Consider the following 15,010-nt stretch of genomic DNA (forward strand, 5'->3'; position numbering starts at 1 on the left):
GAAGAGAAAGGGAATATATATATATATAGTTAGTTGTATAGAATATCCCCAACAGAAACAAAATCCGCCAGTATACGGATCGGGAGGCAAATGAAGCAAGCCCTGGAGGCAAATTGGGGGATTAATCATCATCCACTCCCCCTCCGGCCCCCGGGCTTCCCACCCCCACTGGGCATTGAAAGAAAAAACCCACTTGTGGCCCCAACTTCTCTCTTCCTCTCTCCGGCTTCCATCCATCTTATATCTTCAAAATTTCGATTCACACGGATCGAATTATAGTCACCTCGCAATAGGTGCTTCAACATCCATCGCACTCGCGACGAATCCGCACCGAGCCGCATTCGGCATCTGAGTCACGTCTCTACCGCCTGCGCAACGCGCATTTCCCATAAAGTCCATCGGCATCGAGAAAATCGGTTTCCAGCTTCTGCCTCGACTGATCGTACCGGGAAAACGGGAAATTTTTCACCATGGCCAACTACAATGGGCGTCGCATGCCCAACTTCTCGCAATACCTGGACGACTTGAACGCGATTCCCTCGCCATACGACCAGGCCCAGCAGCAGCAACAGCAGCAGACTACCTTTAACGATGAGGACCTAGCTCTGTTCACCAATACCGAGTTCTTCGAGTTCGACAAATTCACCGACTTCGGTGGTCTGCCTCCATTCTCGCCTGAAGACGAGAAGCACGAGGTCGTCTCAGATCAATCCGCGCAAGATCTGAAGTTCTTGGATTTCCTGAATGGTAAGTGCGGTTGATTTTCGTTGTCTTTCGCATCGCTGGTTGGGTAGTCCCGAGTCTCAGCTGCATGACTTTCCCCTGATCACACCATACCCCGCGCACTTCACAATTGTGTCCTTGGGACCAATATCTACACCCTGCATGTTGTTTCATTGGCTGCCTTTTGAATTCGCTATTCCTGCCTATTGCACGAGTCATGTCTTGGCTTTTTGGCATTTGGGCTTTTTTTTGGCATTTTTGGCGCTTCGTGCGCTTCATACCCTTGATATTATCCCATGTCCTTGCACAGCTTTGACCTCTTTTGAAAACCTGAGCCCTGCATGTCATCCTTCCCGTGGCCCTAGCAGGGTTTTCTCTCACTCAAATTTGACTTTTGTCGTTGGCGTGAATGATCTCCGCTATTACGCCATTTCACGTGATCGGCACCCTTGCTCGGACTCGCACTACTATTCGGGAAACCGAAACCCACGATGTGGATTTTTGGAAATTGAATCAATGCTAATGGTTTTACAGCTGAAGGTCTCAATGGCATGCCCGATTACCAGCCCGACCTTAGCGGCTCCAATGTCCAGGTGCCCATGCACAATGCCCACTTTTCGGGGCTTCCCTCCGTTCCTACTGGGCCTGTGGCTTTAAACCAGGCACCCATTCAGCCTGCGCCAATCAACACCGCCCCGAAGGTCGCCCCGGCCCCATCTGTCACTATGTCGCCTTCCACTCCGATTACCGGCACCAAGCGCAAGAACTCGGCAAACTCAACTCAGGAGAGCGCCGAGGAGGCTGGTCGCCAAATGGCCGAGGAGGACAAGCGCCGCCGTAACACTGCCGCAAGTGCTCGCTTCCGTGTGAAGAAGAAGCAGCGTGAGGCTGCTCTCGAGCAGACCGTCAAGGAGACCACCGACAAGAACGACATTCTTGAGGCTCGCGTGTCTCAGCTCGAGCTGGAGAACCACTGGCTCCGTGGTCTGATCATGGAGAAGAACGGTGCCGACGAGCAGTCTGAGCAAGACATCTCGGATATGTTCAAGAAGTTCTTGGCCTCACAGAAGGCTGATGGCTCAAGTACTTCCGACCTGAAGCGCGGTGTGGGCACTCTTGTATGAAGCATTGCCCAATGCTAAAAGAAGAAGAAAAAAATCATCAAAAAGAAAAAAAAAAGAAACCCCAGTCTTATTTGATTGCCCTGCTACTCTACTCTGCTGCTTCAGGTAGTGACTGTCCTGGGCTATTTTCTGTTAGCTCCACCTCACTATCTTTGCTTTCTTGTTCATAGTGTTCTCTTTTCAGCGATGTTATATTCTTGGTTCCTAGCAGCTAGAGCTACTTCAGATTTTACTATCTGCAGGTCGAGGGGGTGGTGGGTGGATGAGTGACGTCTCTTCACGGCAGTTTTAGTTATTTAGATTCAATTATTTATGTGTTTCGGCCCTCTTTTACGACTGTCCAGCTCACATAAAATATCCAACTAAACCTAACGCCAGGTAAACCCCAGCTTCAATCCACATATTACATCTATAAACTACATGCGATACATATACATCGTAGACCGACATAGCTTGGCATTGATAACGGACCGGTCCACCCGGCAAGCTCCACCACAACCGGTTTTGCAGAATTCGACGAAAGAGAATAGATCATTGTCTCCTCCCATCCCCCGGACTTTTAAACAATGCTAGACTTCCTCAAACGCGCCCTGCGCAAGCCACAAGCAAGTGTGTACGGTCTAGACCATGCCGTCCTCAACATACAGCTCCCACCGCAGAGTATGTGGATGAATATGGGGTACTGGGAGGTAAGTCAACAGAAATAAAGACCTCAACAATTGTCTCGCGCAATTTACCTTATTTGAATCCACATTGACCCACTTCCTAGTACACAACTGATTTCCCAACGGCGTGCCAAGCGCTCCTAGATCAGGTTCTCGCGGCTGCGCTATCAACAGAGAAGGCGTCTAGCGTGAGAATCCTGGATGTTGGGTGTGGGTGTGGTGATCAGTCTTTGCACCTGACGAAGATCTTCAATGGCTCTTCTTCTACATCCCAGTCCAGTTCTGAATCTGGGACCGGGACCGGGTGCGAAGCGGCCCCTCCCCCTATCTCCAGCATTCCATCTGATATTCGATCATCGGAGTCGGGTCTGCGGTTTCGCCATAGCAAGACCAAGCCGGGATCTCTCTCTTCTCTACGCCTAGATTCCTATATCGGGATCACGCTGGAACCAGCGCAGGCCGCGCTCGGCTCAAGTCGCATTCATCATATGCAGCGAGAGAGCGAGGACTTTATACAAGCAGATATTTTTTGCGCAGACGCCGCAGTCCCCAACTCTTGGACTGGGGAGTTAAAGAAATCAATTACAGCTTTTGAAGACGCGTCAACCAAACCAAATGGAAATGGAACTGGAAATGGAGCTGGAAATGAAGATACATCTACATGGCTCCTAGCGCTGGACACAATATACCACTTCCGCCCATCGCGCCTTCCTCTCCTGACCTATGCACACAACACCCTCAACGCCTCATTCATGGCATTCGACTTGATACTATCCAACAGTATAACTTGGTACGAAAAGATCCTCCTCCGACTCGTGTGCTGGGCAACGAACTCGCCATTTGGGAATTTCATTACCGAGAAGGAATATGTGGAGTTGCTTGGTACGGCTGGGTATGATCCTGCTTTTATTGAGATCCGAGATGTCTCGCAGTACGTTTTTGGCGGGTTAGCGGGGTTCATTGAGCGCAGGATCGAGGAGGCGAGGCCGTTTGGAATTAAATTGGGCAAGTTTCGCGGGGCCAAGTTGGTTTTTGGGTGGTGGGCTNAAATTGGGCAAGTTTCGCGGGGCCAAGTTGGTTTTTGGGTGGTGGGCTAAGGGGAGAATTGTCAGAGGTGTTGTCGTTGTTGCGAGGAAGGAGTGAGCGCTTAAAGGGCTGTCTTGTGTGTCAGTATTATATTAGCTGAGTGCGAATCAGGTCTCAACCCAAAAGGTGACCTTTTCACCCATTTCGTAGTAAGCTGTGATGTATATTGCCTAGAAGAAAGGACATGCCCAACCGATCCCCTCCTACATAATGCCAGATAAAGGAAATAGAGGAAAGCGACCCTTGTTCTGACTAGACAGCCCTACAAAGCTAGAAATAGCCCACCTTTTTCTATTTTTCCGAGCTTGCGTTGCCAATAAATCAATAAATTATGCCATTATATCTTTGTATGCAGATAGATTGAGTTGCCTATCTAAAGGGGAGCCCTTAGGGTTTCACCTAACTAATTTCTCTAGCAACAGACAGCTCACCGGGTCCAACTGAATCAGCCGAAACCTCATGGACAGCTTTTGAGTCAGCATGAGCAATCGGAGCTTCTTCGCAAATTTCTAGCAATAGCTCCTTAACCTCTGCCCAAAGACCCCAAGAATGTGTCAAACTGACCAGGACTACGCCACCCTGGTATCCTACCTTGCTTCTCGTATGTTGTAGCATACCGATACTGACCATCAACTTAGACTTTACATTTTCCAATGTCTTCGTGGATCTACACACATCGAGGATAACATCCATTATCGACTGGTAACACGCGGTCATCGTTCCATTATCCCTTATTGCTAGACATCCCAAAATGTTCCAACACTCTCCACCGACCAGTCTTGAAACCCTGGAACCAGGAACCCAATCACTTGGATATGCCAAGATGAACCCCTAGGAAACAAGCTGAGATTGACTATCACCTTCTGATAAGCTACGTATCGTATCAATAACGCGTTTCCAATAGCACAGTCAACAAACACACCTGAGAGCTCTGCGCGACCCGCTAGTCTTCCTACGCCAGTAGCTTGTGGAATATTCCGGGCGCCAATGGTGGGGAGACCTAACAACGCTGCGCGGCGCGCTGATGTATCCGAATGATACTTTGGGATGAAGTTCCTGGCAGAAATTTCTCTCCAGAATCTCCTATTCGATTCTCAGAAGAGGTAGTTGAAAATTATGAGAAGACCAAAGAGTGATGGGCAACATCGGGCTTAATCGTCAATGCCTGGCGTGACGAGGTCCAGATTTCAGAAAATGGCTAAGGGCATAATGACTTGTATGACCATGCTGTTGAGATAAAAAAGTCTTCGGGGTTGGAATTAACAGAAGGTTGTACGGAAGAGGAGCTCAAAAGACTTGAGCAAGGGTGGCCGTTCCAAGATCCATGAAGTCTGATGCATTTTTAATTGCTCCGCGGAGTCCGTAAGTATACATAGAAAAGTTGTCTGCGCAAAGTATGCTTTTTACCGCTTGTTTTCAAAGGTTATAGACATTTTAAGCCGGTTCGCCTATATCCTAGCTACAACACCAACAAGGACAAAGTCTTTAGAAAAAATGACTTCTAAAATGAGTTTGAGAAAAAAGACTGCCAAAAAAGACGCCACAATGTCGCATAAGCGGCCGACTATTCTTGTAGATTTATAATTCAGAAGAATTCACTCTCCGCCAATCCTTCGATTTTAATGCGGTGTGTACTCCCGAGATCCATCCGGAGTATATAGTGGGTGCTACATGGTGGAGCAATATAGATGCCTAATCTCCACTCCAGCCTTGAAGGGCATATGGTACGATGTACTTGTTGTTCTTGTATTGATATACAACATAGTAGCTGTTGAGTCATATATCATATAAAAGTATTCCGTATGTTTATAATCAATGTCCTTAATATAGTAATGAAAAACATGCAACACATGCAAAACATGTAAAACATGTGCAAGCCTCCCGCGTGGCGGGCTGATTCATGATGACGTACTTGGTAGAGAGCCGGCACCTGACTCCGGAGCTGTGGGCGGAAAGTCATCTGGTTGGCTATTCACTTTTACAAGTTCTCGATATCTCATAACTAATCTACTCGATATAGTGTCCTAATATCCTAATATCCTAATTAATAATTACTTAGGAAGCTTCTCATGCTAACTTCCGTTTTAGCCGATAAGTTCGGCAGTTTATTCAAAGCTGAAGCCGCTAAGTGGTGGGTCTAGACGATCATAGTTGCATTCGGCGTTCCTTTTTTTTCGAGCAAATTTTTATAAACAAGTTGCCCGCGCTTAGATGGCGAAAAAAAGATTTTTTTTCCCTACATATTTCAGGCACCCGGTACCTTTCCGATCTTTCTGACAGTCCCAGCGGGGGAAAAAAAGAGACTGCAGCTAAGAAGATCTGTAATCGAATATCATCCCCGAATTGATCAGCGGTCACCATTGGCAATATGGCCGATCACCTGCCTGAGGCCGAAGGGTCACATCTATCGAGCGAAAAGCCACAACACTCAGCTGAGCTAGAGAGACACACTACGTCAGACTCCATCGGGTCCTCAACTGGCTCGAGCATCTCGTCTGTCTATGACCCACAGGTGCATAGGCTACAATCGCGGAATACAGAGATCGATTTGGAACGTCATCGGACTGGGACCTCGATAGCATTGAGCAGGACTGAGACGCAACGCGCCCAACATGCGCTCACCGTGGGTGAGAGTCTTCGGTCGCGACCGTCGCGCGCTCCATTGCCAGCTTTCGGTGCGGGCAAGCCCTACCCTCCACCTCTCCCTTCACGGGAGGATTACGTTGTGGAGTTCGATGGGCCAGATGACCCGTTATACCCGCTGAACTGGCCTATCAAGAAGAAGTGAGTCGTTTCACCATGAAGGTCTATATCCTACTGCGCATTCAATGGGCAGCGGTTATACTCCGATACTAATTTGTCCAATTCAGATGCTACATCAGCGCCATCCTCGCCTTCACCAGTATTTGCTCCACCTTCGATTCCGCCGTTTTTAGTTCTTCATCTAGCCATGTCTCGAGTCACTTCGGCGTCGGCCTTGAAGTCGCCATCCTCTCCAGCTCTCTATACATCGTCGGCTACGCCTCAGGTCCCTTGATCTGGGCTCCCCTATCCGAACTCCAGGGCCGTCGTATTCCCATTATTATCGCCATGTTCGGATTTGGCGTCTTCAATATCGCAGTGGCAGTCTCAAAGGACCTGCAAACACTCCTAATTTCCCGATTCTTCTGTGGTATCTTCGGCAGTTGTCCCTTGGCAGTTGTGGCTGCTGTGTTCTCTGATATCTGGGACAACCGCACCCGTGGTGTTGCCATTGCCATGTTCTCTTCGACGGTGTTCCTGGGCCCTCTCCTGGCACCTTTCATCGGAGGATTTATCAACATGTCCTATCTCGGCTGGCGCTGGACCGCCTATATCCCCGCGATTATGGGCTTCGCCGCTTTCCTCATGAACATTTTCTTCCTGAAGGAGTCATACCCACCTGTTGTCCTGGTGGCCAAGGCCTCAGAGCTACGTCGCCGGACCAAGAACTGGGGAATCCATGCGAAGCAAGAGGAAATCGAGGTCGATCTTCGAGAGCTAATCGTAAACAACTTCTCTCGCCCGCTTCGACTGCTGTTTAACGAGCCGTTGATCCTAGCTGTCACCATCTACCTGAGCTTTATCTACGGGTTGCTCTATTGCTTCTTGACCGCATACACTCTGGTATTCCAGGGTGTTTACGGCATGAACGCTGGTGTCGGAGGTCTCCCACTTTTCGGCATGGTGGCGGGCCTGTTCATCGCCGCAGCTTACATCATTATCACTAGCAGGGCCTACAATAAGAAACTCGACATGAACGGTGGTATCCCTATCCCTGAGTGGCGTCTCCCTCCCGTGATAGCCGGTGGTGCTCTCTTCGCTGCTGGGCTCTTCTGGTTTGGATGGACTGGCTTCAATGGTACCATCCATTGGATCGTGCCCACCCTGAGTGGCCTATTTACTGGATTTGGCCTTCTCATCATCTTCATCCAACTGTTCAATTATCTGATTGACACATATCTTATGTTGTATGTTATCCTCTCTGTTCCTGCAAACATTCAAGGGCTTATTTAACTTACTATCTACAGCGCCGCATCAGCTATCGCAGCAAACACGTTTTGTCGCTCAATGGTGGCAGCCAGCTTCCCGCTTTTCTCACGCCAGATGTTCAATGGCATGGGTATCCAGTGGGCTGCAACGCTTCTTGGATGCGTTGCAGCCGTCCTTGTTCCGATTCCCATTGGATTTTACTTCTTCGGCAGGAGACTGAGAATGAAGAGCAAGTTCGCGCCATTTTATGAAGCTGTCCAGGAAGGGCACGCGGCTGAGGAGGTCGAAGAACAGGCGGAGGGTACCGTGCACCGGCAATGAACATATGATCGGCCTTGTTTCTGTACATAATCATATTTCCATTAGGAAAGTAATTATTAAAAGTCAATATTTTAGCGGTTATGTTTCTGCATCTTTCAGAAGCGACATTGATTCCAACGTCTTCAATTGTGAGCATGGTAGTACCTAGTACATCAGCACTGTTTTCTCTATAGGCCTTGTCTCAATTTGTGTAGACATATGGAACGATAATGCTATTGTTTGCACGGAGTCGAGCCATTCTTTTTGCTAGCAGATTATGGAATCGATTCAATTCACGCCCCTACTTTTTCTATACTCGTCTCTGTCCTTTTTAGTGACAGACCGTTACGCAAAAGTAACATTTCAGCGGGGGATCAAACAATGCTGGCATTACTCCCATTAAAGGCAGCTGCTATTGACATTATATCTCAACTGCAGTTAAGTGAATGTTATATTTGCGTTCGACGCATTGATCTTAGAATTGGGGTGTAAGCTCCTGCATTTGACAAGACTGCTGGCTTATAAAGCAGTTCTGGATCCAACCCAACTTGCTCGGACTATCTATTGGGTAACAGGTAACACGAAGCTTTGCCAGTGGCAGGTTCGGTCTGTAACTCATGTTAGACAAAATCATTATCTGTAACTGTCACACTTAACGTGATATTAGGTAGCATACGGATCTGACTTGGTTCCAGAAGAATTTCGACCTAGCTATATCTGGCTATCAAATATATAAAAAACCGTGTATTTTAACTGGGGAGAAATTACATTCAAATTAATACTAGTTCACTATAAACCAAATTTTTTTACATAAATCGCCCGCATTCTCAAGTTCACGAGGCATATGTATTAAGGCTTCAAGAAGGTGATGAGCCGAGTAACACACGCAGCAAAAGACACCCCGATTGTATTTTTTTTAATCCCTTACACACCACTTTAACCGTAGCTTTGTGCATCATAGTATGGCAGTTGCCTCGATATAAGGTCTATTTTTTTATCGTATATTCTTATCTCATCTAGTCATATTGACTATCACAAGATGTCGCTCTCTGTACAGATGCTTGCCTTTCTTCTGTTAGGTTAGAACCTCTCGAATTTTGACGGGTGACACATATGTACTAGGTTCTAACTTTTGACCAGGAGCTCTCAGTCATGTCAAAGCCAACCCGGTGAACGCATCTAATGTCACCTCTCTTGACATACATAGTCCACAGCGAAATGTTACCTATTGTGTCCCCTGGATTCCGAATGTGAGTTGGATCATGCGCAAAGTGTAGTGGAAAAGAAAATAAGAATATCAGTTGTTGACGAGATGTTCATCGTACAAGAATAGTGCGAAGAGGGACTAAAGTGTTGTTTCTTCTTGTGCACTGACACAACATCGAATACAGGAAACTGTGGAGGTTGCGGTGCCGTAGTAAGTCCTGATTGCAATATATTACTCTCTAGACACAACAATTCTCACTCATCTTCTTACCTACAGTGCGTGGTTGGCTCACCACCAACCTGTTGCGACGGAGTATGTACAGATTTGAGCTCGAGTGTGGAAAATTGTGGATCGTGCGATGGACCGACGGTAAGTATAACATCAAGTTCTTGGTATATCGGATATTCTAAAATAGTTTACTGATGCCTCAGTTTCAACTAGTGCACTGGAACTCAACCCGCCTGCTGTTCTGGTGTGTGTAAAGATCTCGATAACAACTTCGCCAGCTGTGGTGCATGTAACATAACTGTGAGTGAAGTCCCGTCTTGACTGGATTAAATTGTAAATTGTTAGCACAAAATTGGAAGTCTATCTGCTGAGATGCATCTTACATAACAGTGCATCGGTCAAGTACCAGGCTGCTGCTCAGGCTCCTGCGCCGATCTCGCTAATGATCCCCAAAACTGTGGTTCTTGCGATGCGGTCCCCTGTCTTGGACAGCAAGCTGGCTGCTGTGCGGGTAGTTGTACTGATTTCGCGACCTCAACTACCAATTGCGGCTCGTGTAGTAATACGGTATGCCAAATACCTATTTATCCTATCCCTCTGCTGAATGACTCACCTGGCAAACGCCCTTTTAGTGTAGTGAAGATACGCCAGATTGCTGCTCTGGGACTTGCAAGGACCTGAGTAGTGACCCCCTACACTGCGGCTCTTGCACAGCCCTCCCTTGTCCTGGTGTCAGCCCTACCTGTTGTTCGGGGACATGCACTGATGTTTCCTCAAATGTAAATAGCTGTGGGGCCTGCGATCGTACTGTGAGTCAATCATTGCTTTACTCTGGGATAACATCACGGCCTTCAAAATGGCAATCTTGCTTAAATAATCCCATGAAATAGTGCACCGGTGCGAGCCCTGCATGCTGCAGTGGATCTTGTGCAGATCTAACATCCGATCCGAATCATTGCGGTTCTTGCTCAGCTTTACCATGTGCCGGACTTCGACCAGGTTGCTGCTCTGGCCAATGCACTGACCTAGCTATTAATCGACTTCACTGCGGTACATGTGCTACAACAGTAGGATTCCCATATTCTGGCATCAAATAACTAGGACTACGTTTAGGTGACTATACTAACAATTCAAAAGTGCCCAGCAAACCAACCAACCTGCTGCTCCGGAACCTGCACCAACATAACCACCGACCCAAACAACTGCGGCGTATGCGGCGCCAAATGCACAGGCACCCAGCCCGCCTGCTGTGATGGGGTCTGCACAGATCTTAGCGCGGATCCTGCCCACTGTGGCAGCTGCACGGCCCTCCCGTGCGTGGGCTCTAGACCCGCATGTTGCTCTGGTACCTGTACAGATCTGGCAACTATTGACCACTGTGGATCTTGCACGGCGAGTCCGTGTACTGGTGTCAATCCGGCTTGCTGCTCGGGGGCATGTGTTGATCTTAATTCTGACCCTATACACTGCAATTCTTGTTCGGCTTTGCCATGTGCTGGAACACAGCCCGGCTGCTGCTCTGGACAGTGTACAGACCTATCTACCAGTTTGCAGCATTGTGGGTCTTGCACCGCTGTGCCGTGTACTGGATTGCTGCCGGCTTGCTGTAGTGGAAGGTGTACTGATTTGACGACTGACGTGAAGCATTGCGGATCGTGCAGTACAGCTGTATGTGCTTACCTCCGACCTCTCACATCCGATCCTTTCGATTCAAGGCATTAGATGGACATACTAACCAACATTCCCTATGATAGTGCAATCTCGGGCCGGGAGGTGGAGGCTGTGTTGATGGCAATTGCACCAATTGTCCTACGACCCAGCCTTTCTGTAGATTTTCAAACACATGTGTAAGTTCCCAACTGTGCCCTTTTAGGACTTTGAACTAATCCCTAAAAACAAGTGCCCGAGTGGCTTCACGTGTATTAATAATGGTACTCTTCCTGGATGCTGTGGACTATTAAACACCTGTCCGCCATTATCCAATCCTCTCGGTGATCCCATATGTGTAAGTGACGCACTCGCCTCACTCGATTCGGCGTTCTGACTGAGGTAAAACAGTGTCCATTGCCATGTACTCTTATTATTGCGCACCTAGTTTGTATAGGATTCTAGGCTGAACCTTGTGGTGAGTTCTTGGAAAGAGACAGCGACAAAAGCGGATCTGAATAAATAGCCTACGGACCACAGACTATGACATGTTAGTATATCATAACAAAAGTCGAATGTCCATAATGCGTTTGTTCATATTATATATGCTATGTAGAGGGTGTCACTGATATGTTAACATTTATAAATGCCCGAAATGAATATGCACACTAAAGTCTCGTTATCTTCTTGACAAGTCGTTATAGAGAGGACTCTTTCATCCAAGGCACCTCGACATCAAGGGCGTTTGCCACCCTTGTCGCGGAAGCGAGACACCCCTCGAGCAGGACCATCCCGTCCCAGCACCAACCACCAACGAGCCAGACATTTCCATCTCCATTCCGCCAAAGCTGGCTCTTGTCATCTCCAGACGTCTTCTGGCTGAAAATCTGGTTGATGATTTGTCTGCTGGTGGACGATCGCAGAACACGAGTGAATGTGGCCGTGTACAAGACCTTCTCGGGGTCGATCGGAGCAATGGGATAAGTCGTAATAAGAGCGGATGACGGATGTTCATGAATCGTCTCAGTCGCCGTAGCATCTGAGCACATGTGGAGTGGGTGAGGCGCTGATTCCCCGGGGTTCAAGGAAACCTGCGCCCAGAGGGATTTGCTAGAATCCAGAATGCGGGAAAAGTCGCGGTGCACAACGGATTGAACGGTCGTTGTGGGAACGGCCTTCATCGCGCTTTGGAGAGGCTGGAAAATCGCGCCAACCACATCAGGCGTTACGGCCAGAACGACATGGTCAAATAGCCGTGAGCTGCTCTGGCCATCCCGGGTATCTGTCCAGCTCACTTGAACTTTCGTCCCGATATTCTCGACCGCCGTGACCTTCATGCCGAGTTTATAATTCAAGTCTTCGGACAGTTTTTTCTCGACATGCTGAACTCCACCAAGGACAGTGTAGTGCTTCTTACGGAAGGTTCGTCTCCCATAACCGACCAGATCAAGAGCCGGGAAATCCATCAGCGCATCGTGAGAGCAAGTCGCAACGCTCGCGAAGACCGGGAGGAAGTAGTTCTTCACGTAGTAACTGGGCAACATAATCCTCTCCACATAGTGTCGTAGTGATTCCTCCGTGCCAGACGACTCCAGCGTTTTGGGCGCTACAAAGAAGCAGCAGGCTTTGAACCAATAGTAGCACATTGCCAGGTAGCACACCTCAATCAGCCATCCGGTCCACGATAAGCCCTCCGGACGCAGGGGAGGTAGTTGGTGATTATTTGAGGAATGCATGTAGTATGGAGAGGCTTGTTCTGTGGCAGTTTCTGGTAGAGTCGACAGGGAGTAAATAAACCGTAGCGAGCCGTATGGGATGCCGAAATAATCGTACATTCGCTTGAGACTTTCGTAGTATCCGTCGGCGAATGTGCGCATGGGAAGATCGAGGCGTTCGGTCTTTGCACCTTTACCATCCCGGTTTGTGAGATTGTATGACGCGGAGTCAAGCGAAAGTTTGTCTTGCTGCGCGTTTTTAGAGAGATTAGCTTTTGTTCGCACATTCGGTGTCGCAGGTGAGAATGTTTTACCTTTTCAAATACTTCCACGTCAAATCTACCCCGAGGATCGTTCCTGAGCATGTATGCGACCACTAGTCCAGCCATCCCTGTGCCAATGACAGCAACATTTTTGCGTGGTTCGTTCACCTCCATGGTGAAGGAGGGAAAGATTAATTCACAGTATCGGGAAAGGGAGAGCGTTTATGGTCATTCCCGGGATTGAGGGAGAGGTTTAGAACAGTTTAGACCAGTTTGACACTCGGGAAGTTCAAGAATTCACTTAGAACCCAAGTTGACCATGGAAATCATGCAACTTTCAACATTTTAGCCTAGGCCTCGAGACAAGGTTAATTGTGACCCACATTTGTCAGCAAGGGTTATCGCAGCCTCGGTCTATTTTTTATGCACTCATATCCATACATTAATGCACCTTATACGGAGGGCAGTAATTTCTAACAATGAATTATTTACTGTGAATCGCCTTTATCTTCTAAAAGAGCAGGTAAAGTGTAGTACCAGCCCTTCAGTCCACACCTCTTCTTGCCCTACCTACTATCCGACCTCTCAGATAAACCTGCTTCTGCGTATATTGCTGTCCAAACTCCAAGCCATACTTAAAATAATCACGCCCGGTCGGCGGCTGGTAATTGTCTGGGAAAGATAGAAGACATGCATAATCCTCATCATCAGGCGTACCACCGTCCCTTATGCACACAAGCTTGTCGCGCATTATGACTTCCAGTTTCGCCATTGTTCCGTTCCAAAAGAAGCCTTCATTGAGAGTGGCCGCCGACCGAACGTCACTTGTTGCTACGATCCCCTGTAGAAGAACATCGCTAATGTCACAGATCTGCCAGCTGTTGTCGTCCGGCACAAACTTCTTCCCACCGAAGACATGGGGGACATTATCATCGCCCTTAAGCAAGTATGGGAAGGTAACTTCTCCACTCTTTTCCCAGTCATGTTCTCCCCGTTTAAAAATGGGGTTGAAATTCATCTCAAAGGTGACTATTTGATAATGCCGAAACTCGGGCTCAGCCCTTGGGTCGACCCCAAACTTGATCAACGCCTTCTTCCATGGACCATTCTCAAACATGTATCCACATAACGGTAGCGCTTTTTCGATACTCATCCGACTCGTAGGGCTCATCCAGTCAAGCAATACCCTGACAGTTACTACTACCCGACGATCCAAGAGCTGCTGTATCTCGTGCACAGTTGCTTTCAGTGAATCATCAACACTATGCTTGACTTTGCCGCGATCGCCCTCTTGAGGGACGGTCTTTCGTCTCATTCTCACGGTTATTCCTGCAAAGATAATCTCTTTGCCGTACATAATAAACTTCTTTCCGTCACTGTTGCCGCTTTCCTTGTTCGATTGCATTTCACCTATGACAAGGCTGTTCTCGGTCGATCCTACTTTTCTCTGGTGGGAATCGGCATCACGTTCGTGGCTCTTCGGGGCCTGTACCGATTTGCTCAAGCTTAGAGGGAACATGGTAGGCTCTCTGTGGAAGATATTGTCTGCTTAGGTTCTTTCAGATTAGACTTCATATAATAGGGTGTTAATCAGAGTTGCACCACTTACTGTCCAACGAACAAGTAGCACTGATCTCGGTTGGGGGTTTTCCTAGACTAGAGAAATTAGCCCTTCTTTATATATTATTTTTTCCCTCTTGCTTTGGCTGTTTGGAGTGGGTATTATGTGAAGCTTGAAGTGCATAAATGACTCAATCAAATGGCGTATGGCTGGTATCCCGAGCATTGTGTTCCAATCAGATGTGGCTATCAATCGTGAAGATTCTAATGAATTCTTGGATTTTCTAGGAAGGGCTTCAGTATGCTCATGGTTAATTTACCCCCCTCTCGCCACCCCGCCACCCCCTTCCTGGCTGCCTGGTAAAGGGGTTTTATTGAATCCCAGAAGGAAAGTGCTTGTTACGGATCCATGGTAAACTGTTGTGATGCTGGAATAGACCCAGATTTAGCCATTTTATGAAAAGTGAAGATACGCGTAAAT

General features: G+C 47.9%; 4 protein-coding genes across 4 annotated transcripts; 3 read left to right on the forward strand and 1 right to left on the reverse strand.

The window, feature by feature from the left end:
- Positions 1 to 470: 470 nt before the first annotated feature.
- PEX2_058480 (putative bZIP transcription factor (MetR)) lies at positions 471 to 1,847 on the forward strand (the record flags this gene model as incomplete). The annotated part of the gene is made up of 2 exons (XM_016743121.1): positions 471 to 747; positions 1,258 to 1,847. The coding sequence occupies 2 exons, from the start codon at positions 471 to 473 to the stop codon at positions 1,845 to 1,847; spliced, it is 867 nt and encodes a 288-aa protein (XP_016595843.1).
- A 566-nt stretch (positions 1,848 to 2,413) lies between these two features.
- Positions 2,414 to 3,609, forward strand: PEX2_058490 (uncharacterized protein; the record flags this gene model as incomplete). The annotated part of the gene is made up of 2 exons (XM_016743122.1): positions 2,414 to 2,536; positions 2,617 to 3,609. The coding sequence occupies 2 exons, from the start codon at positions 2,414 to 2,416 to the stop codon at positions 3,607 to 3,609; spliced, it is 1,116 nt and encodes a 371-aa protein (XP_016595844.1).
- Positions 3,610 to 5,966: 2,357 nt separating this feature from the next.
- PEX2_058500 (MFS transporter) lies at positions 5,967 to 7,930 on the forward strand (the record flags this gene model as incomplete). The annotated part of the gene is made up of 3 exons (XM_016743123.1): positions 5,967 to 6,382; positions 6,469 to 7,587; positions 7,648 to 7,930. 3 exons carry the CDS (start codon positions 5,967 to 5,969, stop codon positions 7,928 to 7,930), a joined length of 1,818 nt encoding a protein of 605 aa, XP_016595845.1.
- Positions 7,931 to 11,689: 3,759 nt separating this feature from the next.
- On the reverse strand, positions 11,690 to 14,488 carry PEX2_058510 (uncharacterized protein; the record flags this gene model as incomplete). Its single annotated transcript, XM_016743124.1, has 2 exons — positions 11,690 to 12,955; positions 13,544 to 14,488. The coding sequence occupies 2 exons, from the start codon at positions 14,486 to 14,488 to the stop codon at positions 11,690 to 11,692; spliced, it is 2,211 nt and encodes a 736-aa protein (XP_016595846.1).
- Between the last annotated feature and the right edge of the window lie 522 nt (positions 14,489 to 15,010).

This window comes from Penicillium expansum (assembly GCF_000769745.1).
Source record: "Penicillium expansum strain MD-8 chromosome Unknown contig190, whole genome shotgun sequence".
NCBI classification, from domain to species: Eukaryota; Fungi; Ascomycota; class Eurotiomycetes; order Eurotiales; family Aspergillaceae; genus Penicillium; species Penicillium expansum.